The sequence below is a fragment of the Cololabis saira genome, chromosome 19 (assembly GCF_033807715.1).
Source record: "Cololabis saira isolate AMF1-May2022 chromosome 19, fColSai1.1, whole genome shotgun sequence".
Taxonomy (NCBI): Eukaryota; Metazoa; Chordata; class Actinopteri; order Beloniformes; family Belonidae; genus Cololabis; species Cololabis saira.
In genome coordinates, this window is record NC_084605.1 from 16,143,235 (window position 1) to 16,171,159 (window position 27,925).

General features: G+C 42.5%; 1 protein-coding gene across 1 annotated transcript; it reads right to left on the minus strand.

Moving 5' to 3' along the window:
* Positions 1–9,480: 9,480 nt before the first annotated feature.
* Positions 9,481–27,325, minus strand: LOC133419336 (elongation of very long chain fatty acids protein 6-like). Its single transcript, XM_061708451.1, has 4 exons — positions 27,078–27,325; positions 16,919–17,050; positions 13,498–13,649; positions 9,481–10,239 (listed from the first exon to the last, which is right to left on the minus strand). The coding sequence occupies exons 1-4, from the start codon at positions 27,158–27,160 to the stop codon at positions 9,809–9,811; spliced, it is 798 nt and encodes a 265-aa protein (XP_061564435.1). The 5' UTR covers positions 27,161–27,325; the 3' UTR covers positions 9,481–9,808.
* Positions 27,326–27,925: the final 600 nt, after the last annotated feature.

A 27,925-nucleotide genomic window follows, 5' to 3' on the forward strand; every position in this document is an offset into this window, starting at 1 on the left:
ATAAATGAGGCCCCTGGTCTCTAATCTGAGCTGCTGTTAACCTGCGATTTCTGAGGCTGGTGACTCGGATGAACTCATCCTTGCGGCAGAGGTGACTCTTGGTCTTCCTTTCCTGGGGCAGTTTCTTTGTAGCGCTTGATGGTTTTTGGTTTTTTTGGGATTCACTGACACTTTCAAAGTTTTCCCAATTTTTCAGACTGACTGACCATCATTTCCTAAAGTTTCTTTACTTAGCTTCTTTTTTCTTGCCACAATACAAATTCTAACAGTCTAGTCGGTACTATCAGCTGTGTATCCACCTGACTTCTGCACAACAGACTGATGGTCCCGACCCCATGTATAAGGCAAGAAATCCCACTTATTAAACCTGACAGGGCACACCTGTGAAGTGAAGACCATTTCAGGTGACTACCTCTTGAAGCTCATCAAGAGAACGCAGAGTGTGTGCAAAGCAGTAATCACAGCAAAAGGTGGCTACTTTGAAGAAACTAGAATAAAAGGTGTATTTTCAGCTATATTTTTTTTTTGTTAAGTACATATTTCCACATGTGTTAAATCATAGTTTTGATGCCTTCAGTGTGAATCTACAATGTCAATGGTCATGAAAAGAAAGGAAACTCATTGAATGAGAAGGTGTGTCCAAACTTTTGGTCTGTACTATATATATGTATATATACATATATATATATTTATATATTTGGCCCAGCAGGGTCTTTCTGTGTGGAGTTTGCATGTTCTCCCCATGCTTGCGTGCGTTTCCTCCGGGTACTCCGGCTTCCTCCCACAGTCCAAAAACATGCATATTAGGTTAATTGATGTTTTGAAATTGCCCGAAGTTGTGAGTGTGAGTGTGTCTGGTTGTTTGTGTAACTATGTGGCCCTGTGATGGACTGGCAACCCGTCCAGGTGTACTCCTGCCTCTCGCCTGAAATGAGCTGGGATAGGCTGCAGCAGACCCCCGTGACCCTGCAAAAGATAAAGCGGGTATAGAAAATGGATGGACATACACATACTGCATATATACATATACATGCACACACATAATAAACAGAACAAATAAATACCGTTTAACATGATACATTATAAAAATATGAAAAGTGAAGAGGAGAGTTAGACTTAAACTACAAGTTACAATTTAGTACAAAAATTTACATTGTTTAAAGTTAAATTCAGAATTTAAAAAATTCAGTCAAAAAGCAGCTGTAAACACAGAATTTAAATCCAGCAGAAAACAACGTACACCATTTCAGTTCAAGTTTTCTCCCACTTCCCTCCATATCCTCAACGTTAAGATGACCATTTTGTGACACCCCCAGCCAAGGCGTGTTTTATATGTCTGTTTCAGACACTTCCATCCATCCATTATCTATACCGGCTTTATCCTTTGCAGGGTCACGGGGGTCTGCTGGAACCTATCCCAGCTAATTTTCAGGCAAGAGGCAGGGGTTACACCCTGGACAGGTCGCCAGTCCATCGCAGGGCCACATACATACAAACAACCAGACACACTCACACCTACGGGTAATTTAGAATCATCAATTAACCTAGTACGCATGTTTTTGGGGGGAAGCCGGAGTGGAGGGAGGGAAGGGAACCCACGCAAGCACGGGGAGAACATGCAAACTCCACACAGAAAGAGTCGAACTGGGCCAGGGAGTCGAACCGGGGACCTTCTTGCTGTGAGGCAACAGTGGTAACCACTAAGCCACCGTGCTGCCCTGTTTCCGACACTTCCAAAAGGAAATACTGCATGTAGATAAATTGACTTTAGTCACTCCTACAAAAAAATGATACAATAATAAGGTCCTTCCCCATGGACACGGACATCCACTTCATATATCTTTAACACTACAATGCAGGTTGTATCATATTTGATACATAACTTTAAAACTTCTCTACCACCCTCATAATCAAAACAAAACAAACAAAATAGTACTTAAAATGACTTAATGTATTAATAACTTTCTGTGTATTTTATGTCTGGCATTACAGACACCTCCTGACACCTCCCTCCTGACAGCAATACACATACACCCACCCCCTCGAAGCATCACAAGGGCACTCACATACACATTTTCATTATATTTCAGAAAATTCTATTGTATTTTGAAGTATTTTATTGTATTTTCGTGTTTTTCGTCTTTTCCTTTTCTTTGCATACGAGAGCTGTAATGCCAATTTCACTGAATTTGTTCAGCGATAGACATTTAATCTAATCTAATCTAACTGGTGACATGGTCTGGACTTCCAAAAGTCCAAGTCCAACTCTTTCACCTTTGTGCTACTTATCTGCAGGGTGTTGCTCTGGCACCATGACAATAAAGTCTCACAAGGCCTCTGTACATCTTCTCTGCCATTCTTGATACGCCCCGGCACTGTGTTGTCTGCATATTTTTGCATGTGAGACGGCTCCAACTTGTGAGAGCACACTAACTCTTTGTAAGCGAGTCTAAGTCGTCTCTATAGAGTGAAGAGTACAGGGGCTGTACAAGAGACAGCACTGGTTCGAGTCACGAATGACCTTCTTATGGCCTCAGATACAGTTAGGGATTAATATACTGGTTCTACTGGACCTCATTGCTGCCTTTGACAGTGTAGATCATGGCATTTTACTGCACAGGTTAGAGCATGTTGTTGGGATTAAAGGGACAGCTCTACGTTGGTTTAAATCATATCTATCTGACAGATTCCAGTTTGTTCATGTACATGAAGTTTCTTTAATACAGACGAGGGTCTGCTATGGTGTTCCGCAGGGTTCAGCGCTAGGACCAATCTTGTTTGGAAAGTATAATCCAGAATCACGGCATACATTTTCATTGCTATGCTGATGATACACAGCTCTATATGTCTATGAAGCCAGATGAAACAGAAACCATAGTTAAACTTCAGGCATGTCTTAGGGACATCAAGGACTGGATGTCCTGAAATGTTTTGCTTCTAAATTGAGTTAAAACAGAGGTTATCATTTTTGTTCCAAAGCATTTTAGGAAGGGATTAGATGGTGATGCGATGGCTTCCAGTGCAACTGTGAGAACCCTTGTGTTGTTATCGACCAGGATTTGTCGTTTAAACCATATATCCATCAGGTTTGTAAAATAGCATTTTTCCATCTCCGTAATATCGCAAAGATTAGGAAAATCCTCTGGCAGAGTGATGCAGTAAACTTAGTTCATGCGTTTGTATCTTCTAGACTAGATTACTGTAATGTGTTATTAGCAGGATGTCCAAGTAATTTGCTGAATAGGCACCAGCTGATCCAAAATGCAGCAGCGCGAGTGCTGACAGAAGTCAGCAAGAGAGACCACGTCTCTCCAGTGTTAGCTTCACTCCATTGGTTCCCCGTAAAATTCAGAATCCAATTCAAAATTTTATTACTTGCTATAAAGCCCAAAACGGCTTAGCTCTGCAATATTTGCAAGACCTGATGTTCAGTACCGTATGTTCCTCCTAACAGATCTCCGTTCTCAGAGTGCAGGTTTACTCGTAGTTCCTAGAGTATCCAAATGTAGATTTGGAGGACGGGTCTTCTGCTATCAGGAATTACTTTGGAACCAACTTCCAGTTTGGGTTAAGGAGGCTGACACCACCTCCACCTTTAAAACTAAACTTAAAACCTTTCTGTTTAGTAAAGCCTATAGTTCGTGTTTAGTGGACCTTTGTTTGGTGTTCAGTGGACTTCTGGTTAGTTTATTATCTGGTTAGTTGGTTTATTATAAGTATCCCATAGCCATCATTGTTGTCCATCGTTGTTGTAGTTTGTTGTGCTAGTCTGCCCCCCCACCCCTTTTTTTTCTCTTTTGTGTATGTTTGCAGGCCAGAGCTTCGGAAGCTGCATGCTGACCTGCAGTCCCCCCCTCTGATCATTCCACTGCTGCTTCCACCCGTCTGTATGGATGTCTGGTAGATGCCTGCTGACATCCTGACAGGTAATTGTGGTTGATGTCAATTTCAGGTACCTTCATGTGTACAATGTCCACTTTAGACACCCTATGGACAATGTAAATGTTAAGACCTGGACACAAGTGTCCATATAATCATTTAAGCAAGTTGAGCATAAAGAAAAGTCTGCAAACAGCAATGAACTGAAGCAATTAGGATTCAAATTTATCCAGAACGATGTGAGAGACTGATAAACTCACGTGAAAAGATCATTGGGTGTACTTAGTTTTCCACACTGTACTTCTTGGTTTTGGCTTTCTTCTCGTTAAAAATGTATGACCATCAGTGTTATATGTCATGCATCGTTCATGTCAGGCTGTGTTTCAGTTTCAGTCTTTGCAGGTTACAGATGATTGATGATGGTTAACGTGACCAAACATTCAGCGACCTCTTGTATTGACATTGAACAGGAAATAAAACCTGCTGTGCTGAGTGGCCGGGTCTGTTGTAAATTACGTCATGTTTTTGTTATTTCATGAATGTTTTTCCATCACTGACAGTTATTTTTTACATCTTAAGGCAAAAATGTTCTTTGTCTGTCAAAGAGCCGTTCATGACATCGGAGGGGGAGGGGAGCAGGCTGCAGTCCCGACCTTAATCCTTTCTGGGATGTAGAGCACAAGTTGGTCCAAAGCTGTGCTCCTCACTGCGTGTCGTCCTCTGGTGTCAACACCCGCAGCTGGGAGGCTGAGCCGGCGGAGCTCCGTCCTCCATCAGCAGCTCACGTCTCAGCCAGGACACTTGCAGGTCATTAGAAGAACAACAACAGATTCAGAGGAAAACTCCTGTTCTGTTTCTAAGACGGTTACTTAAATGAAAAACTGCCATCCAATATCACAGGGGACAATAGTGGACACAACTGTTTATAAATTTGTGCACACCTGTTTTTACACAGCATACATATGAGGCTTTCAAGACTGGGAACTTGACCTTTGTCCCAGATTCAACACTGCACAGCACTAATTATAACATTATATAATCATATAACACCGGGGTGGGACGGCGTCCACACTTTTTTGACCATTTTGTACTTCCATTCATAATTTGTCTAATCAAATACATACTGATTATCCCTAAAAATGCTCTGAAGTTTCAGCTTCCTGTTTGTTATTGATCCTTGGAGGGATAAGCAGAGGTTGAAGAAATACACCATGAGAGGTTTGCTGTTACATAAGACGGTCTAACCAGAAGTCAGCAGGTGGGGTACACCCCCCGCCCCTTAGTATACACGATTAACTAAATAAAGAACTATCACTTTTCTGCCACCGTGAGCAATAATATATTAAGTTGTCATTGATTTTATTGCAATTGTTTGGAAGAAAGTGTATAATCTCCGTCTTCAGGCGAGAAATGTAATACCAGGAATAATTCTTCTTTAGGCTAATCCCCTTGTGAACACATCTTCTTAGGCTACCCTAGTCATGTTGCAGCGTGCTCAGTTGTGTGGCCCATGAGCTGAGTTAAGTCGTGAAAGTGAGTTTGAAAGAGGCCCCCCGCAGCATTGTGGGTGGGGAGGAATCCACGGGCTGCCTCCTGTCTCCAAAGGCAGTGCCAAATGTCGAGCTCCCTAACCAGTGGGAAGGTAGTCGCTGAGAGGTTGGTGCTTGTGAGTCGGGAATTCAACCGTTTTAAGTGAACAGCTAGAGAATCACTCCTCACCAACAGGAGCTGGTGGCTGACGGATATCCACTCAGCATCTGCAGCCATCAGGCAACTGTCCATCCAAGCTCCAGCCGCTGAGAGAGCAGGGGGTCGGGGGAGGAACTCGAGGGGAATCCAGCGTATTACGCCATACCGTAATAAAATCAGCCCGCTTACTTTTCCATTACATCATGTTTTTCTCATACACTAAACTCTGTTTATAGCACAGGCATTCCCTGCTGCCCCAGCGTGCTGCTCCAGTCCTCCATCCTGTTGTCTCTAACAGCAATCATCACATGAACAACTTGAATGGCCGTTTCCTTCCCTCTCAGTGACCCGTGTCGCCAGGGCCGGCCCACGCCTCCATTGGGCCCTAAGCAAAATTAGATTTTGGGGCCCTCTATTACTGCCAATAATACTGATTATTGATCATTCACACACCCACTGTAAACTTATTTCATGTTCTTCCCTGTCATTAAAAATACATTTATAAAAATAAATGTAGGAACTTTTTGTTGTATGCCTTGGGCCGGCTCTGCGTGTCGCTTACTGGTTACTTGGTGTGAACAAAACAATGTCAGGAGTCTTGACTGCAAGACAACACGTTTCTTCTTTCAACCAACTGTATTCTGTGATTATACATATTTTATATATATTTTTTGTATTTTTTATTTCTGACTTTTCAGTCTTTTTACCCCTCCCCTGCATGTGTGTGCTAAGTGTACTGCTGACAACAAAAATAAGTTTCCCCACTGAGGGAGAAAATAAAGGATATCTTATCTTATCTTATCTTATGTAGTCTGAACAGCACCAGCGACATTCGGACACTGAAAGAGGTATGAAAGTCATCTAAAACCGCCTTCTGTGGACGGAGCTGGAGAGAGAAACGGAGCTGCACGTATCTCTGTTGGATTCAGCAACATGTCACAGAAATGTCAGAGATCTCAGGAAAGAAAGACGGAGCATGTTTCATGTGAGATGTTTACGCCGTCAGTGTTGCTAAAACCTTTCAACTCAGAAAGAAGTGAAGATCCAGTAAACCAGGATGGATTTATTGCAACATTTTCAACATGAAAAGCCCACAGCAGACTCTACAGGGAGGACGTTCTTATATTTCTCATGAGGAAAACATGTTGCATTAAGATGCCAAGACCATTAAGAGTTTAATATGACAGAACAAGTAAAACAGGTTTTTCTTGGCACACAAATGATCCATAATGTTTAGAATTAGCTCAAGTTTGTCGTTTTTTGGCAGCTTTGGGTTCTTGATCGTGTCGTAGATGGTTTTATATGTAATAACATTTAAGACAATTAATTAGTATAAAAAGCAACGACTGGCCTTGTGGGATGTGGAGACAAGAACAAATTGAAGCCGAGAGCTCTGGAAGGTTCATTTCACATCAGTTGGGGAGTTTTAGCATCTTCCGTCTTAACTTCTCACAGAGAAAATCAGTACGTCACAACAACATCAGAAGCAGAAACATACTTCTTTTAACTGTGTGTTTCTTTTAACTGTGTGTTCTTTCTCAAATGATGTGCCTCAGGGAAACATGCAGCAACTTGAGCTGAGTTTATCTGAATAATCTGTGTTTCAGTGCACAAGGATAACAGAGGAAAGATGTAAATACAAGTTAAGACAGAATTAAAGCAACACAAACAACAGGTATAGCTCGACAGCTCCCTCTACAGATGTGGAGGTCTTCGTCATATCCTTCATATCTTATGGAAGTCTCATATCCATAAGTTCAGGATGTTGAGGAAGACTCTTGAACATATCTTTCAGTACCTCTCCTCTAGACTTTCAAGACAAAACACTGATCTGAAAAAACAACAACAGGGATTTGCACCGTTCAGACTGTCATTAAAAAGTCGGATAGGAGTCAAATTCGGGCAAAAATCAGAACTGAAGTGCAGCGTGAACGTACCAAAACCTCTCCAAGAGAAACTGGGGTCCGATGATCACCGTTAGCTCTCATCTAAACGTTTTCTTTCTCTCTAAATTTGGTTCAATAAGATATATGGGAATAAGGTCATTTTAGTATCATCCTGTATGATTTATTTCCGTCCAAACAGACACTGCTTTAAGGGAATAGTCGCAGGTGGTTCAGTTTAGCTAAACGTTTTAGTTGGCAAGTGTATTTTCTGATCATTTTTCTGGTAGCTTGAGAAACAAATCTGCTCCTTTGGCACCACCTGCATCTCAATGCCGTTTACAAGTTTCCAGCGCTCCCGTTGCAGCTCCTCCAATCACAGCCAGGGGGCGCGTTTTGGCAAATGTCAGTCACAGAGTCTACAGGACTGTCTCAGAAAATTAGAATATTGTGATAAAGTTCTTTATTTTCTGTAATGCAATTAAAAAAACAAAAATGTCATACATTCTGGATTCATTACAAATCAACTGAAATATTGCAAGCCTTTTATTATTTTAATATTGCCTATTATGGCTTACAAGATTAAGATTCCCAGAATATTCAAATTTTTTGAGATAGGATATTTGAGTTTTCTTAAGCTGTAAGCCATGATCAGCAATATTAAAATAATAAAAAGCTTGTAATATTTCAGTCGATTTGTAATGAATCCAGAATGTGTGACATTTTTGCATTACAGAAAATAAAGGACTTAATCACAATATTCTAATTTTCTGAGACAGTCCTGTAGTGCATGGTCCTGGCGACCCCCATCTCTGTAGTTATGCAACTTCCTCGTGCTCCCGCACTTCAATTTATGGCGCTTTTCCACTAGTACCTACTCAGCCCGACTTGACTCGCCTCGCCTTTGCGCTTTCCCACTAGGGGTCTAACGTGCCGAGTAGATACTTTTCTGTAACTACTCTGCCGAGGTTCTAAGCGGTTGAGTCGGCTGCATCTGACGTCATCACACTACAGGCCACCGATTGGTCGGGGGGTTGGAGTCAGACGTCTGAGTCAGGAGGCGGAAATTAGCTAAAGAGCGACTCTGACGGCGGCTTCTTGTTCATTTTAGTTGACAGGCAATGGCAGCGCGAAAGTCTGTTTGGTGATCCAACTCTGAGGTGCAGATGTTCATAAACCTGGTGGCTGAGGAGAGAATTAAAAAAGGGATCTAGACGGGCGATAAGGAACGACCAGATCTACCAGGAGCTCTGTCACTTCATAGCGGCTCGCGGCTCCAGCTGACTTTTCAGCAGCACCGAGACAAACTAAAAAAAACTTGATATCGAACACAAGTCACAGACCCAGCAGCACATATATCATCTCCTCCAGGTTCTACATCTTTAGTGTTGTTGTCTTTTTCGTTTAGATCACACAATCAAATATGTCACAGTAGCTTCGCTCCAACCTCCTACTTCTCCAGGTGCTGAATTGTTATGGAAAAGAAACGTGGCTGAGTTGAGTCGAGCTGAGATGAGTAGAGCCGAGTAGGTACTAATGTAAAAGCGCCATTAGACGGACACGCTCCCAAACTACAGGGGGCGGGGCTTGGGAGGGGCTTGGGAGTCCAACGGAGCTGAATGCGATTACTGGATTTTAGAGAAGTTCCTGACTGCAGCTTTAACGAAAAGACATCTGAGACTACGCCAACTTCATACATGAAATCTCTACCAAGCAAATACATACGAGTTCTATTTGGCATGGCAGAGTGACACATTTTTGTTTCTTCACTAAAAATCATGGCGCTATATTCCACTTATCGAGTAGGTAGTGCATAGTTTCAAACTTCAGAGGAAGTCTGTAAGTGGGGGGGCAGGATGTCTGAGTCTGTGCACATGCTCAGTCTCAGGCTCTGTGATCAGGGGAGATCATGAGAGACGGATAAAACTGTTGAGGAATACAGATTTTAACATTTCTGGTTAAGTGCAGGTTAAAGAAAAGCGATTCAAAGCTTGCGTCAGCGTTACAGGTGGAGGTAAGTGCTTTTTCTCAGCTCCAAGTCTGTATGCTGAGACATGCAAAGCTCCTCGCTCAATAACTGTGCATTTATCACAAATACATAAAAGACAAACATTTGTTAATCACAAATAAATACTTGGCCCTTACACGTGTAGTTTAGACATTAGTCAGGGGTCTGAGGAACTCCTGGAGCCCTTCTTTCTCCATACTGTACTACAACTATTGATTGGTTTCAGATGTGCTGAGCCCTGCTCCTCCGAGGCTCTGACTGGACAGCTGGGTCCCTGCCGTCTGAGCTCTGGGTCCAGATCACAAGAACACCAAACAGCCAGGAAACTATTTTTTAAAAGTCTGGGACTCTACTCTGCCTTGGATCCTTTGTCCTTGGAGGAGTCTCTGAGGTAGTTGTTGTAGAAGAACGAGGCGAACAGAACCAAGTAGCTGAGGTACATGACAGAGCCCCACATGATGTTGTCCATGTTGGATGGACAGCGCACCTCGTGCATCCAGAGGTACACCAGAGCCAGGACCGCCAGGCCCATCCCCATCTGCAGGATCTGCGTGGCCGTGATGACCATGGCGAAGGGACGGGGCACCCGCAGGCTGGCCGCCCGGGCCGCGTAGTACGTGTACATGAGAGAGTGAACGGCGTAGTTCATGGTCATGAACCAGCCGCCGCCCGCCACCTGGTCCTTGTAGGAGTACCAGGAGTACAGCAGCACCGTGACGTGGTGGTACCAGTGCAGGAAGATCAGACGCTGCTTCCGCAGCACGATGAACACCGTGTCTCCTGGGGGACAGAGCGCAGACATGGTTACGTGGACTGGAGCTCAGCGGGGGACAAAAGTCAAGATCAACGGATATCTCGTCAAAATAGGATCCAGTTATTCATATCAAAGATGTGTCGCTGCAACACTTTTGGGGACCTCTTCCACATGCACGCCCCTGCCTGAGTATAGAGGGAATGAGCATGACGTCACAGACTCCACAGTTTCTCCTACTAGTTGCAGCCATTTTTGCCACTCAGTGTGAGTAAGGGGGCGTGGTCCAGTGGGGAAGTGACGTCAATGCATACCCTCTATTGCCCGAGTGGACAACTTTATTCCCGGGTTGGACGGCCGGACCTGGAAGCCCGTCACTGGTACAGACGGACTCACAAGGCCCTCCAGGCCTGCTCCCTCCCTACCGCTGTGTGCACTAGGGTTGCCAAAACGGAATCATCCCCGTATTTATAAACTAAATCACGCGTCCCGTATTGAGCATATTATTACTGTGAGAGTCAAAAAATAGTCATAAAATGCCAATGGAAAATGGCATTGAGCTGTCGAGTTCATAAGTTATTTCTTTCTGTTTTACTGCAACTGTAGCCTACAGTCATGGCCTTTGAGGCACAATGTTTACAAGTTTTCTACAGACTTTCTGTTTGCACTTTTGATAATGCACTAAAAATGTGCACTATTACAGAATGGATGTTTTTCTTTCTTTCTATTGTTTTATATTAATTTATACAATTTTAAGTTAAGCAGGACAGGTTTCTGTTTAAAAATATATACTTATTTTATTCAGTTCATTTTGTTATTTTGTATTAAAGTGATTTGCTGGATAATAATTTGTTTTCAATGTGTTCATGACATTCAAAAATATAATTCAATTCAGGTTCGAGTCAAATACCGGTAGTTAAAAAATCGTTTCACTCACAAAAAAAAGGGGCAAAAAAAATTCACCACGCCAGGAAAGATGAAGGCAATCGGGTTGATGAGGTGTCCCTTATTTATTTTTCAGGGAGTTGGCAACCCTAGTGTGCACCTTCAGCTGAAAGCCGACAGCCCTTGTGGACCTGGACACACGGGCCGTCCCCCGTCTTTGTACAGGATGTGGGAAAGAAGCCGTCCAGCTTTGTGCTCTTTCTGACTGGAACTGTTTACGAAACATCTTGTTTCTTTTGGTTAGTTCCTTTTCAGATTGGTTTGTTTTATGTTCTGTTTTTATTGTAGCTGTCTTGCGTCCGTGGGATGGGCAGTTGCTGCTTCTTGGCACGACTCCCTTGAAAAAGAGATCGGGACCTTCGTGGTAAAAAGATGACTAAATAAATAAACACACAAACAAAAACACTGTTTAGCGTGTGTATCCTGCAGGACAGCAGCAGTGTGACCGGCAGGAAGGCGAGTTCCTCTGCAGCCGCCTGTTTTAATCAGGCACTAATGGAGTCTCCCTGCAGCCTCAGCATCTGCCTCCATCTCCCAGGGCAACCACTCCGGCCGACGGAGAGCAGAGATTGCGGGCGTTCTGCTATCAGGAACCGTTACTATGGAACCAACTTCCAATCTGGGTTAAGGAGGCTGACACACCACCTCCACCTTTAAAACCAAACTTAAAACATTTCTGTTCAGTAAAGTCTCTAGTTAGTGTTTGTAAACCTCTAGTTAGTGTTTAGTAAACCTCTAGTTAGTGTTTAGTAAACCTCTAGTTAGTGTTCAGTAAACCTCTAGTTAGTGTTAGTAAACCTCTAGTTAGTGTTAGTAAACCTCTAGTTAGTGTAAACTCTAATGTGTTAGAGTCAGTAGTAGGGCTGCACGATTAATCGTTAAAAAAAATCGCGATCTCGATTCATGCTTGAACACAATCTCATTTCCAAATGACGATGATTTAAAAAAAAAAAAAAAATTTAAATTTTTTTTTAAAAGATGGCTGCATAAAAAAAGGACTAGGCCTATGTTCTAGGACTACAACAAAGTCCTGTCATGGTCAACTATCATGTTGTCATGTTTGTTATATTTTGTTAACGATTGTGGATTACATTTGGAGAAACATCTACCTTTCTCATCACCTGACACATATTGCACATAAATATTGTTAAAATTGTTATTGTTAAAATTATTTAAAGACAAGAGAGATGTTTATTGTTTTTATGTGCAATGTCAGCTGTTACAGCAAAAAGCAGCCAGAGGAATAATTTGTTGCCTCAGAACTACAGGATCTGTTACAAGTCCCCTTTCTGAAAGGGTGTTCAACTCAGGGAGGAACAAATATTGTTAAATTGTTATTATTGTTTAAATTATTTAAAGACAAGAGAGATGTTTATTGTTTTTATGTTCAATGTCAGCTGTTACAAATGATGCCAGTCTTTTATCAGGCACCATCATATTTTTTGTAACGTTTACCTTTCGGCAGCTTCTTAATAGCAGCAAAAGGCAATGGGGGGTTCATCCCAGCCAGAGGAATAATTTGTTGCCTCAGAACTACAGGATCTGTTACAAGTCCCCTTTCTGAAAGGGTGTTCAACTCAGGGAGGAACAAATATTGTTCAAAATTGTTATTATTGTTTAAATTATTCAAAGGTTTGTGTAAAGAAGACAAGAGATGTTTATTGTTATTATATTTTTGTTCAGCTGTTGCAAAGTTAAAGTAATAAGTGCAATAAATTTTATATTGGAAAAAAATCGTGAGAGAATCGTGATCTCAATTCTAAGCAAAAAAATCGTGATTCTCATTTTGTCCAGAATCGTGCAGCCCTAGTCAGTAGTCATAGCTGCAGCTATAGAACAAGACTATAATAGTTAGTCTCAAACAGCTTCGTGGTAGATATGCTGCTATAGGCCTATGCTGCAGGGGGCACCGGCATGATCCACTGGGCGGTGCCCATCACCCTTCTTCTCTCTCCTCTTCCATTTTTTATTTATTATAAGTATCTCATAGCCATCATTGTTGTCCACGGTTCTTGTAGTTTGTTGTGCTGGTGCTCAAAGGAGCAGAGGAGGAGATGACATCTAGTTCAGACTGCAAATATGTTGCATATTATCTTCTGTGAATTTCATTTGAAATCAGTTCTGACATAACAAACAATATATTTACAGGAGCAATCCGCTATTATAAGTTCATTCAGTCACACAAAAGTTGCCCGCCCCCCCCCCCCCCCACAGTGGTGTCAGGCAGCTCCTGTGACTGCTGAGTTCCTGCTGCCGTCAAGCTGCACAGTGCAACCTAGTTTACTTGCTCTGAATGTGAAAGGTCCCTGATGCATGTTTCATACAGATGTTTCAGACCTTACCCAGCTCGGGGACTTTGCTCAGGATGAAAGCGTAGGCCCAGAACTTGGTGACGGCGGCGCTGTAGAAGCTGTTGTCACACACCGACTCCCTGAAGCCGCCGGTCGTCAGGACGTGCAGCATGTACAGTCCAGTCCTGACTGCTCCCACGATGCTGCAGAGGGAGCATGCAAGCCGGCACATACACACACACACACACACACACACACGCGGGATCACTGTGGTGTTTTCTACCTCATTAAAGAAGCACCAGCAGTTGGTGGCGTGCTCTGATCCAGCTGTTAGGATTTTATGAAATTGTTAAAAGTATGAGGGGTTTTTTCTGTAAGATTGTACACTGATGGTTGCTCTCAGCGCAGAACCACCTCCTGTCCAGACTGATTAGCTGAGTTCTTCTTTAGGTGAGGACGACGAAGAGGAACGGATGTTTAAGATTGATGGGTCCCCTCCTGTTTTTCTCTTGGTTTTGGTTGTCGTAGATCTAATACCCCACAATGCCCTTGTGGCTGATGAGAGGCACCCACTTACTTCCAGTTTTAAACTGTTATCATCAGCTCGGCGTTATTGCCCCCCCCTGTTCACTAAGAACAGGTCAAACAAGTCCTTTATACCCCAAGCCATTAAACTTTTAAATATTGATAGGAAATAGCAGTCCAGCTGAATTTCCCCACGGGGACAATAAACACTGTCTATCTAAAAAAAAAAAGATCTTTGCTGAGTTGGCATGTCTTGATTGTCATGATTAAAGATAGACAACAGAAAATATATGGCTGAAAGTGTGACATGTTTAAGTTCCTTTCCCTGCAGTTGGCCTCCCAGATAAGGTTCAACCTCGGCTCCTATAACATACTAAACACCTCCCTTTTTTAGTATAAATATGACTGGATTGATTACCACAGTGTGCATTTCTCTCCTACCTATGTGGTTTGAGAAAAGTGAACCTCCGGCTAGAAAACATTGTGCATGATATAATAAAAGCTTGTATTAACATTTGATTCTGTTCACTGGTGCACCAGACAAATGAACACGTGGATCTTTCACAGCCGGGCTGGACCATAATGTGTTCAGAGCTGGGAACGTCATCCTGCTTATCTACGAAGCTCTTTGATGTGTTTTATGGTTTTATAACAGCTGCAGTAGGTGAGCCAAAGGGGCAGTGGGAAGGTTGCATCACTGCTCCTTGACCCACAGGGTTATGGTACGATGCTGACGGTTAGAACACACACAATAGCACAGATAAAACCCTCTGCAGTGTTACACCTCAGACACACTTCAAACACAGAAGGATCCTTGGTTTTAAATAAATTCATAAAATTCTCACAAGTATTTGGTTTGTAAATGAGAAATAAATGGTGGAGAAGGCATTCACAGAAACTTTTTTATCTGAAAATCGATCGATCAGGCATCAGCTCATTAAAGGATCCTCCTACAACAAAACACTTAGGGGTAAATTTACAAAAGGATTGCGCGGCTTTTGCGGCCGCTAAACCGGTGCAAATGACACAAAAAGAGAGCGTCTAATTCACAAAGCACCCGCAAAGGGCGAATTGCAGCACAAACTGCGCTGCCAAGCAAATAGTGGCATTGTGCGCCTGTGCCATTTGCATGCATGCATCCATTTGCCACACGCAAAAATAGTGGAGCAAATACTGTCTTTTCGAAGTGTGTATTAACTGCACGCAAACTCACTCCTCACTCCCCATCTCTCTGTTTCTCTCTCTCTTCAATGTAATTCAAGCCTGTGTGATACTGAATGATATTAAGGGTGAAATCTATAGTCAGACATGACTGTAGACAGTCAGATCAAGTGGGGTTGTGGACTTATCTCGGATTTAAAAATAAAAATAACAGGAGCTCAGGATTCATCCATACAGTAGGGGCTGCTTTATTACAAACAATTCCACCATATAAACATATAAATCTAGAATGTGTGTGTTTACCAGCTTAATAATGTCATCACATATCACAACATATATCAGACTTATAATAAAATAGCGCTGATCGTGTCCCTGTGAAGCTCAGCGTCAGTCAGGACTCTCAGCTGCTGCTGGAGATGCAGCCGCGGTGAGTGGGCTGCCACCCGTCCCTTGAAATACGGAATTGTTACGTAATTTGGAATTAGAATTCATATAAAACAGTTTATTCCATATTTCACAATCGTCCCATGCACGTCTGTCACACACGCACACTAGTTAAGCCTAATTATGCCTAAATAATGGTCCGCGTTAAATCGACGCAGAGCCTACGCCGTAGGGTTACGCCGTAGGGTACGCGGCGACGCGCACTGTACGGTGCGCCCGCCGCGTAACCTACGCCATATGCTCTGCGTCGATTTAACGCAGACCATAAATCATCCTTGAGCAGCACGGAGGAAGGAGGGAGGAGGGGGAGCGGGCTGCCGTCCGGTCTTCGCACAGTCTCTTGATGATTTGTAATACAGGCTGAGCCTACCGTTAGTTCTTAAACTGTAAAAAAGCTGGGGGGGCAAAAGCATGAGTTTGAAAAGTGGGGGGGGACATGCCCCCCCTGTTCCCAGTGGAAATTGCGCCCTTGCGCCTCACAGCGTTTTATTTTCACTCGCTTTATTTTTTATTTCTGCAGTTTTGATTATGGACCAATGTGTGTGCAGAAATATGGAGAACACTGGAAGCAGCTCCGCTCACTTACTCAGACAAGGGGAAATTGCACTCAGCCGCAAAACTTTATGGGCGTGTTTGCGCCGGCATAAAATTAGAGCAAAATCTTTTGTGAATAGGACCTTAAGGCGGGGCAAATTGCGGGCGCAAATGCGGCGCAATTCACAGCGCTATTTGCGGGCGCAATCTGTTCTTTGTGGATTTACCCCTTAGTTTAATTTAGTTTATTGGTCCTTTCAATTTCCACAACACAATAACCCAAAGTAGAGGTGTAAATCATCATTGTAATACAAAAAAATATAATATATATAATTTTTTTGGTGTATATATATATATATATATATATATATAAATATATATATATATATATCCGTGGCTCCATATATACATAATTTTAACTAAAAACCATGGACCAAAAGGTCTAGACTGAAGCCTAAGCTTATGACGCCTACCCTTTTCACATAAAAAGAAGAAAGGAAAAAATAAATAAATAAACTAGTGCATTTTGGATTTAGAGAATGAAACAAAATACATAAATAAATCCATATGAGAAGTTGCCCGAATATAACTCCCGACTTCAGTGAAACGTTTGTGAAACGCTGCGTACAATAAACAACTCATGATAGTATCCAAAAAGATGATATAATAGATGTAATAACAATAACCACCGGTCCGGTCCGGTGGATCACTGCTCCCTGTAGACCCGAGCGCTACGTTCACTGGTGAAAACATGTGACATAACCAAACCGTCAGTCATCAAAGAAGACAGAAGTAGTGAGTGACTCACCTGAAGGCGGCCAGGCCGAGCGACCACAGCACCAGCGGTCCACGCAGGTTCAGCTTGGGCCTCTCCCTCATGAAGTGGCGGCCGGCGAACACCAGCGCCACGTACAGGCCGCAGAACATGAAGGACTTGTTCCTGCAGAAACACAGCAGAGATGAGCAGAATCAAATCAATCTTTATTTGTTAAGCACTTTTCATACAAAATTAAAACTGCATTGCAAAGCGCTTTACATAAAACATAATAATGCGGGTCGTGGTGAGTAGGATAAACACGGAGACATCTTCTTCTGAGTTCGAGTGTACTTTAATCTCCGCTCAACAGTGTAGGAATTTAGATCAACAACAGCACCTAGTGCCGTACTGTGGCGTATCACTCCGCCCAATCTAAAACAGACTAATCACTACAGATAAACTGACTAGTGTAATTATAGTCCCTGATTTACATCAGAATATAAAGAATATATTTATAAAATAATGAACCCTGAATTACCAAAATAACCTTCTTAACCAAAATAAATCTCCTCTTACACGTATAAGGTGAGCATGAATCAATCTTTTTTATGATGTAAAATTGTATGTATTTATTTACTTTTATTTAATTTTAGTTGTTACATTTCTGGAAAAGAAAAAAGTCAAATCATACACGAGAGAAACTATTCAGTTTGTGGCAAAATATTTTTACTTGTATGAAACTGAAGATGCATAATGCAAACCTGACAAGTGATGCAAAGTAAAGGAGGAGAGGATGAAACATTGCAGTCCCTACACCTACAATTAGTCTTAATATGAAGGTGCTCTAAGGGGCCCCTGCTGCTCAGAGCAGCTCATCCTGGTAAAACCGGGACCAGAAGATGTTTTTAGCAGATGTTCTTCAGACGGGGAGTCAGAGAGATGCAACGTGCACTTTCTGTTTTGAAATGACACTTTTTATGTTTGTGCCACTCACTGCTTAGTAACTGTTTAATAAATACAGTTTTGGTAAATTTGACTTATTCCCCCTTTTTGCATGAAAGTTAGTTAAAATTAGCATATTAATGCAGTATGAACAAGAATGTTTTAATGTAGACAATAGACATATAGAATCGTCAAACTGGTGTGATTGTATGCATCAAAGTGTTAATTCAAGGCTAAGGCAAAATATCGAGATGTATATCGTGTATCGTGACATGGCCTAAAAATATCGAGATATTAATAAAAGGCCATATCGCCCAGCCCTACTTAAAATCAAAACCCCACTCTGCCTCACATCAAGCCCCCGGGGAGACGAAGGCACTGGTCCGGATGGTACTGGGAATCAGAGATGGATCTGACCACAACCGGGTTGTTGGAACCATCTCAAAGCAGCAGCTGTAAACCCTCCACACTGTGTCCAGCAGCAGAGCCTCAGACTCAAACCTGCGTGGCTCCCAACTTCCTGGGACCCACTCGCATCTCATCTAAGCTGGATGACACAAGCATTTGACCACTTCAGGAAAAATATTGGCTCATTTTGAATCTAATGCCTGGAGGAGACATGAACCACCACGGCTCCTCTGACCGCCAGTGTGTCTGCAGACAGTCTCATTCCTGTCTCCTGCAGGACCCACGCTGCTCTACTACTACTAGAGAACAACACAAGCATTAAAAATCACCTAGGAGGGTACAGCTGCTGGTCAGACTACTGAGACTCCAGTTGGACACAGGTGCTGTCACGCCAATGCTAGAATATCTATTTTTTTTATTTTTTTTGCTCTACGTCCCTGCGTCTTCTCTGTTGGTCTTCTTCCCCTCACCAGATGTTTTCAGTTTTTGTAAAATGGTATATTTCCGTTGTGATGGAACCTGTCAATCACAACGGTGGAACCTGTCAATCACAACAATGGAACCTGTCAATCACAACGATGGAACCTGTCAATCACAACAATGGAACCTGTCAATCACAACGATGGAACCTGTCAATCACAACTATGGAACCTCTCAATCACAACGGTGGAACCTGTCAATCACAACGGTGGAACCTGTCAATCACAACGGTGGAACCTGTCAATCACAACGGTGGAACCTGTCAATCACAACAATGGAACCTGTCAATCACAACAATGGAACCTGTCAATCACAACAATGGAACCTGTCAATCACAACAATGGAACCTGTCAATCACAACGATGGAACCTGTCAATCACAACAATGGAACCTGTCAATCACAACAATGGAACCTGTCAATCACAACGATGGAACCTGTCAATCACAACGGTGGAACCTGTCAATCACAACAATGGAACCTGTCAATCACAACGGTGGAACCTGTCAATCACAACGATGGAACCTGTCAATCACAACGGTGGAACCTGTCAATCACAACGGTGGAACCTGTCAATCATAACTATGGAACCTGTCAATCACAACGGTGGAACCTGTCAATCATAACTATGGAACCTGTCAATCACAACGGTAGCCTTGGACACTGCCTGATGCTGCTGATGCAGCATCAGGAGAGAGAGAGTCTTCAGGGACCACAGCGATCTGCTGTTGTTTTTTTTTATCTAATGTGATTGGACAATTTATTCCCCGTCTTTTTTAGAAAATCATACTGAACAACATAACCAGATTTTTAAATAGGTTCAATAACACTTGCTTTTGAAATAATATTTGTTGATTTTGTATATTATCAAATATCTGAAAGAAAGGAACGTTATCTTTTCAAATAATATAAATTCCAGACAGAACAATGGAAATGTTAATGTTTTTCTTCTCTCTAATGTGTAAATTAAACTGAACCCAAACCAGGAAGAAAAAAACAATACAAAATAACAGTGGACTTGTTGAAATGTTAAACCCCTACTTTATGTTCAGTTGTCTTTTTCCACTGCAGTTGAACTGAACTGCTTCACTAAAACCCATGACCAACAAGTCATTGTTGGGTGGTTACATTTTTCAAAATTAAAGGACCGAAATATTTCTTTTTTCACCATCGAACCAAGCTTGTACCTAACTGGGACTTCTGTGGACCATTACACCCTCATGTATGCCAAGGTAAATTGCGCCCCCCAAAGATTTTTAGCACCAGCCGCCACCGACTCCCACCTGCTAAACCAGATGCTGTGAACAGAGCTGTAAACACTCGGTGGACAGGGAGCTGTTGTACCGTTCCTTGCAAATTCACTAATGGAATATTAGTGCACTTAATGAATGATAGCTGACATAATCAAGTGTTACTTCACTACTGATACTGGACCAGCTCTCATTAGACAGACTAGTTACTGTGGAAAGAAACGCCCTAATCAAGTTCAGCGGAGCTCAGAAATGTGGTTTTACAAGGTCAGCTGTGTTCACACCTCCTATCAAAGCACTTCACTTGACGATGAGGAAGAATGATCACTTTCCAGTTTACAAAGGTATTTGGTCCATAAAAAGGTATGATCTAATCTCTCGCTGTGTGCTGATGGGAGGCTCTGCTGCACAGCTGTGTGGCCCGCAGAGTCACGCAGCATGTTTACATGCAGCAATTCAATTCGGGTTGCAGATCGGATAAGACATCATTCAGACTTTTAAACTGCATGTAAACACCTGAACCCGATCTAATTCGGACCTACTGTATGTGGGACTGGCTAACCCGATTTATTAATCGGGTTGGAGCACCTAGATCGGCCTTTCTCAAACTGTGGTACGCGTACCACTAGTGGTACGCGGGCTCCCTCTAGTGGTACGGCACGCAAAATAATCACTAAATACTAAAAAAAATAATTAATAATTTAAAAGGTGAAACACTATTTAATATATGAGAATGTATGAAAAAACTGTATCAACCGATGTGTGTGAGCCTAGCACAAGCGCGAACAGTGACGCCAGTACCAGCCGCCCCACAACATCTGCTACTGTTACCAAAAAAACGACAAAAAACAGTAAGGAGATATGACGAGAACTACATCAAATTTGGATTTATTTGTAGCGGAACAGAGGAAGAGCCCAGACCGCAGTGTGTGCTGTGTGGTGACCTGCTGTCCAATGAATCAATGAAACCCTCGCATCTCACCCGGCATCTAACAACCAAACACCCGGCACTTGCGGACAAACCAGTGAGTTTTTTTTTTACGAAAACGTGAAGGACTGAAGCAGTCAAAGTCCGCGATTCAGTCCTATGGTACACCCACAAGCAAAGCACAGGAAGCATCATATCGTGCCAGCCTCCGGATCGCCAGAGCCGGTAAGCCTCACACAATTGGAGAAGAGCTGTGTTTACCATTAGCCAAAGAGATGACAAAGATCATGTGTGGAGAAGATGCTGCCAAGAAGTTAAACTTCGTGCCGCTTTCAAACGACACAGTATCAAGAAGAATAACAGACATGGTCAACGATGTTAAAAACACACTGATTGAACGCGTTAAAAAAAGCTGATATTTTTCCATACAGCTTGATGAGACAACAGACGTCGCAGATTTAGCACAATTATTGGTTTACGTGCGATATGAAAATGACGGTGCAGCTACGGAGGATTTGTTGTTTTGTCAACCACTTCAGACCAGAACTACAGCAGACCAAATATTCCAAGTACTAAATGAGTTTATGCAAGAGAACGGACTGGACTGGAAAAGGTGTGTGGGTGTGTGTACGGATGGAGCAAGAGCAATGACTGGCCGTAATAGCAGGGTAGTGGCTCGCATCCGAGAGGTGGCGCCCGAGATGCGCTGGACTCACTGCAGCATCCATCGTGAGGCGCTGGCAGTGAAGAGGATGCCTGAAGAGCTTTAGTCTGTGCTGGATTCAGCTGTAAAAACGGTGAACTTCATCAAGGCCAGACCAATGAATGCTCAGTTATTTCACGTGCTCTGTGAGGAGATGGGAAGTGAGCATGTCCAGCTTTTACTTCATACTGAAGTAAGATGGCTCTCAAGGGGGAAGGTGCTTTCGAGGCTGTTTGAACTACACAGAGAGGTGCATCTGTTCTTGCAAGGAACAACCTCCCCCTTCGCAGACCTTTTTGAGGAACCAGTGTGGCTCTGCCAGTTGGCCTACCTGTCAGACATTTTCTCTCGTTTAAATGAACTCAACTTGGGACTACAGGGACTCTCTGTAAATGTTTTTGGTGTGCAGGACAAAATCAATGCACTGATAAAAAAACTTGAGTTATTTGAAATCAAAGTCAGAGCAGGTGATGTCTCAGCTTTCCCTGCGTTGGAGAGTTTTTTGTCAGAAAATGACCTGATGCTTGAAGATGGAGTGAGGGAGAACATCGCTGCACACCTTGCCTCACTCAGAGAACAGTTCTGCAAGTATTTCCCAGGGCTGCACAAAGATGGAGCTGGCAGCTGGATGAGAAATCCCTTCACCATTGACATTACCCACATGGTCTCAGGGGACTTAAATGCTGTTGAGCAGGAGAGTTTGATAGAACTATCTTGTGATGAAACACTGAAGGCTTCTTTCAAAGAGCACACAATGTTGGACTTTTGGATAAAGCAGTACAGTGAGTACCCTGTGCTTTCTGACAAAGCAGTGCGCACTCTCCTTCCCTTTGCAACCACCTACCTGTGTGAGAAAGGCTTCTCTTCACTTGTTGTCATAAAAACAAAGTACAGAAGCAGAGTGGAGGCTGAGCCCAACCTGAGACTGAAGCTGACCTCCATTGACCCAGACATTCCCCGACTGTGTTCACAGAGGCAAGCACACCCATCACATTAAGCTCATGTAAGTGGTCATCATATCTGTGGATGTTTAATTGGAACTCTTATTCTGAATGCTTTTCCACACTTTTTATTCTTAAATCTTATTGTTCTGTCTCTGTGTTTGTGTTTGTCTCTGTTTCAGAAAGGAGTCACTAAAGCTGAGAAACAGCAAGAACTGTAGTCAGGCATAGCCTGTTTTTATTTTTTGGTCTTTTTTTTAAGTGAAGTCAGTAAAGTTATAACATTTCAGCACAGCACAGTTTTTAAGTACAGTTTCAAATAACATTGAAGATTTGTTTTATATTTATTTTATTACAATGTTTATTTCATTTTTATATGCAGTGCATTTTGATAGATTTTGTACAGTAGTTTATAATTTTCCAATTTTAAACACAGTGTTCCATCTGTGTATGATTGTTACAGTTGTCAACACTATTAAATAAACTTGTTAAATAAAACTTTCAAAATGTTTTTCATGAAAACTTTGACTTACTCCGCTACTGTACTTTAATGTTGGTAATTAGGTGGTACTTGGAGAGCAAATTATTTTCTCAGGTGGTACCAAGTGTAAAAAGTTTGAGAACCACTGACCTAGATAACCCAGTCGCAATCGGGTTGTTAACGCCATGTATACGGGGACATAGATATTGCAGTCTGCGCATGCTCGAGAATTTCCCCCGGGTGGGGTTTTCCCCCGGGGGAGGGGATTCACCCGGAAGTGAAAGGAGACGGCGCGTGCTCAGTAGTAGCACCCTGGGGTGTCGTCTGACTGCTTCAGGGGTGTCGTCAAAAAATGACCTATTCTGACATTTCATATATATATATATATATATACACACCGTATTTTCGCGACCATACAGGCGCCGTGTGGAAAGGCATACCCTCAGTTTTGTGTCATTTCTGTATTACAAACACACACACGGCGCACCGACCGAAAAGGCGGCGTCTACACACACATGCGCGCCGCGGAACACACACACAAGCACACAAGTGTGCGTATTTAAAAATAGAGCGGGAGCAATACTTTGTTTAATTGTACTTTATTTCAGTTTTTACATTAATCAAACCCATCGAAGTCTTCATCATCTGTTTCTGCATTAAAGAGCTCCGCTAATTCAGCTGTGCCAGTCCGAATTTCCTCGCTGTCAGAGTCACTTTCCGTGCCGTGCGGCGCCTCGGAAATGCACGCTTTTGCAAAAGCTTGCAAAATAGTCCCAGCAGACACATTAGCCCACGCATCAACAATCCATCTGCAAACTGTGGCATAACTTGCCCGGCGCAGCCTTGCACTCTTGGTGAAACTGTTCCCCCTCAGTCATCCATCGCTCACACGCCGCTCGCAGCCTTAAGGCTGATTTATGGTTCTGCGTTAACCAACACAGAGATTACGCTGTAGGTTATGCGGCGGCGCGCACGTACGGTGCACTTCGCCGCGTACGTTACGGCGTAGGCTCTGCGTCGATTTAACGCGGAACCATAAATCAGGCTTCACTTCAAAGTGAAGCCGCCTGGAAAAGCCAGCTGGAAAAGTCTCTTTAGGCAGTCTTTCTTTTAAAAATCACCATAGTTTCTGTCCATCAGCGTGGCAACCAAGCACAACAGTGAACGATGACTTCTACTCTGGTGCAGTTATCGTGTTCAAGTTATTGATACAAAATAAACGGGACTTATGCATTTACAGTCAGAGCGATGCAGTGCGGTTTTTAATTATATTTTACTCTGGGGTGTCGTGAGATTTTATTCACTTTTGAAAGGTGTCATGACTGAAAAAAGGTTGAGAAAGGCTGTTTTAGACAGATTATTAATAGGAAAGCAGTGAGAATGCACTTTTTTTCTTGTTGTTGTTAAGCAGAGGTCAACCGGAAGTGGCTCTTTGTTGAAATGGTTACCTTGGGTACAGCGCCACCTAGCGTCACGGAGTCAGCCATGCTCTGGTTATACTGGATTATTCAATCTGATTCAGTCTAATCTCTGAAAAGCATGTATACTCAGACAAGTGATCCGATCTTCTGCATGTCATTATCTGATACGATCTGCAACCCGATTGAACTGCTGCATGTAAACGTACTGACAGCTGGAGCCTCCTGCAGGGTCACAGCTGGTTTTCTTCTTTCTAATGTGTAAAATAAACTGAACCCAAACCAGGAAGAAAAAAACAATACAAAATAACAGTGGACTTGTTGAAATGTTAAACCCCTACTTTATGTTCAGTTGTCTTTTTCCACTTCAGCAGAACTGAACTGCTTCACTAAAACGTATGACCAACAAGTCATTGTTGGGTGGTTACATTTTTCAAAATAAAAAGGACCAAAATATTTATTTTTTCCCCATCAAACCAAGCTTGTACCTAACTGGGACTTCTGTGGACCGTTACACCTCCATGTGTGCCAAGGTAAATTGCGCCCCCCAAAGATTTTTAGCACCAGCCACTACTGACTCCCACTCCCTAATAATAATAATAATAATAATAATAATAATAATAATAATAATAATAATAATAATAATAATAATAATACATTTTATTTTCTAGTGCACTTTTCATTAAAAACAAATCTCAAAGTGCTACAAGTTAAAATCAACCATGAATAAAACCAGCAGGCTTTTTTAAAAAGGTGTGTTTTAAGGGTCACGTTTAAAAGCGTCCACAGTCTGCAAGGCCCTCAGCTGGTCTGGGAGGGAATTCCATAGGTGAGGAGCAGCAGAACTGAAGGCTCCATCACCCATTGTGCGGAGTTTAGTTTGTTTGGTTTTTAAGAGGTAGGTGGAGGAGGAACGGAGGGAGGTGAGGATGTCTGAGGAGTTAGGAGATCCATGAGGTAAGTCGGGGCAGTTCCAAAGCCCCTAAACCCAGTACTCGAGTTGAGGGGGAGATGAAGGGGGATGGCATCCCCCCTGAAATAAAAACAGTCAAAATCATCCCCCCTGTAAAACTGCCATCCCCCCTTGCCATCCCTTATGTAATTTCATCAATGAATGTGGTTTTACTGCTATTTCAACATTTAGAGTCATCACCATCCCTGGCCCTGCCCCTTTTCAACCTTTCCCCGACCCTGCACCCCAACCTGGGACTTGCTGATTGGGCCGGAGCTTCGGGAGCTGCGTGCTGGCCTGCGGTCCCCACCCCCGGTCATCCCGCTGCTGCTTCCACCTGCCTGCTGTGCTGTTGACGTCCCCGACCTAGTGATGCATCGATTGTTCGGTAACCGAAATTGTTCGGCCGAAAATGGCAAAAAAACACCTTCAGTGTTCGGTGGAATAAGTGGGGAAAAAAACCGAACAATTAATAACGGCGTTGTAATATAAGGAAATAGACTGGCCGCTCCGTCCCGTAACGTTGCGCACTACATAAATCGTTGGCCAACCAAAACTAACCCCATAAGAATTTTACCTAACATTCACCAGGAGGTGGAACCAAAACAACATAATGCTGGGAAATTAAAAAATGTTCATTTTTTTATGTTCAATAAATATTTTCTACCTTGTAATTTTGTAAAAGATTGTTTTCTTTGAAAAGCATGCCTAAATCAAATGTATTTGATTTATGCAATGGTGAAAAAATTGGCAAAATAAATGAAAAACTGCTGAAGAACCATGTTCAGTATTGTTCGGTATTCGGCCAAGTGTTTATTATTATTTTCGGTTTCGGTTTCGGCCACAAATTTTCATTTCGGTGACCCCCAGTCTGGCCCTTGGCAGGAGGGTCCCCCCTTATGAGCCTGGTCCTGCTCAAGGTTTCTTCCCTCCAAAAGGGGAGTTTTTCCTTGCCATTGTTTATGTAATAATTGCTCGGGGGTCATGTTCTGGGTCTCTGGAAAGCGTCTATAGACAACTTTTGTTGTATTAGACGCTATATAAATAAAATTGAATTGAACCAGAAAAATAACTTATTTGACAATTTTCACCTGTTTCAAGTACATTTTCACTTGAAAGTAGGAAAAATCTGCCAATGGGACAAGATTTATCTTCTCATTACAAGCAATAAAATCTTGTTCCACATGCAGATTTTTCTACTTATTTTAAGTGAAAATCTACTTGAAACAGGAGAAAATTGTTGTTTTTTTTCCAGTGATGAGTCTTGTTTTAAGTGTAATGACATTCTTTTTACTAAAATGAGACATTTTAACTAGAAATAAGACAAATATTCTTGTTAGGATTTTGAGTTTTTTCAGTGATCCATTTTACTTATCCTGTGAAGGACAGAATCATATTGATAAGTTCAGAAAACTGTTTTTTATTGTTGTGTTTTGATGTATTTGATGTAAGCCCAGTGGATATTTAAAGCTTACAGAAGGCTGCATTTAACTGCTGCTATGTCATTCCTGCAGTATTTCTGCAGGTGTTTTGGTCAGTGCTATTATTTGTAATATATTATATTATTTGTAATCAGCACAAATTATCTGTCCCCATATGATAAAATCCACCATCCCCCCTGGTTTTTTTTTTTACAACTCGAGTACTGCCTTAAGCAGATGCAAGAAGCAGAGCTGGAGCTCTGCGGGTCAGAGGACGGAGATACTCACCAGTGTTCCTGCATCCACTCCAGAGCTCGTCTCTCGTCAAAACGCCGCTCAAAGTCATAACTGCTGAGTCCGGTGTCGTTCATGTTGGTCCTCTGGTGGTTCTGGCGGTGAGGAGGGAAGATGCAGGACACCGAGCCGCGGCCGTGGGTCGGGTCTGGGTCGGGTCTGGACCGGGTCTGGGAGCGGGCTGGTTTTAAACCCGCCCAGACCGGGGCAGGAGGATGCGGCGGTGCTAGATGTCGTTTTTCCAGTTAGTGCGCTAACCTGCGTCAAGCTGACTGCAGGAAACCCTCCTCTTCCGGTTCAGCTTTTCAGAATAAAACACCTTTGTGACGTGACGGTTGCTCATCCTTAGAGGGGACCTATTATGGCATCTAATACCTATTTTAAACAGGCCTTGAATGTCTTAAAAACAGGCTTTTGATTGTTTTTGCTAAATAAATTAGAAATTCAGCCTCTGGGCCATGTCTTTATCTTCCCATTCTCTAACCTCATTATCTATGAGGGATTCTGAGTGGGTGGGGCTATGACAGGAGTCTGCAACCCAAAATGTTGAAAGAGCCATATTGGAGCAAAAACACAAAAAACAAATATGTCTGGAGCCGCAAAGAATGAAAGTCTTGTATAAGCCTTAGAATGAAGGCAAATGGCGAAAGGAGAAATGTTGAGAATAAAGTCAAAATGTCGAGAAAAAAGTCGAAATTTTGAGAAAAAAGTCGAAATGTTGAGGAAATAGTCAAAATGTCAAGAAAAAAGTCGAAATGTCAAGAAAAAAGTGGAAATGTCGAGATTAATGTTTAAGTACAATCTTGAGAAAAAAGTGGAAATGTCGAGAGAAAAGTCAAAAT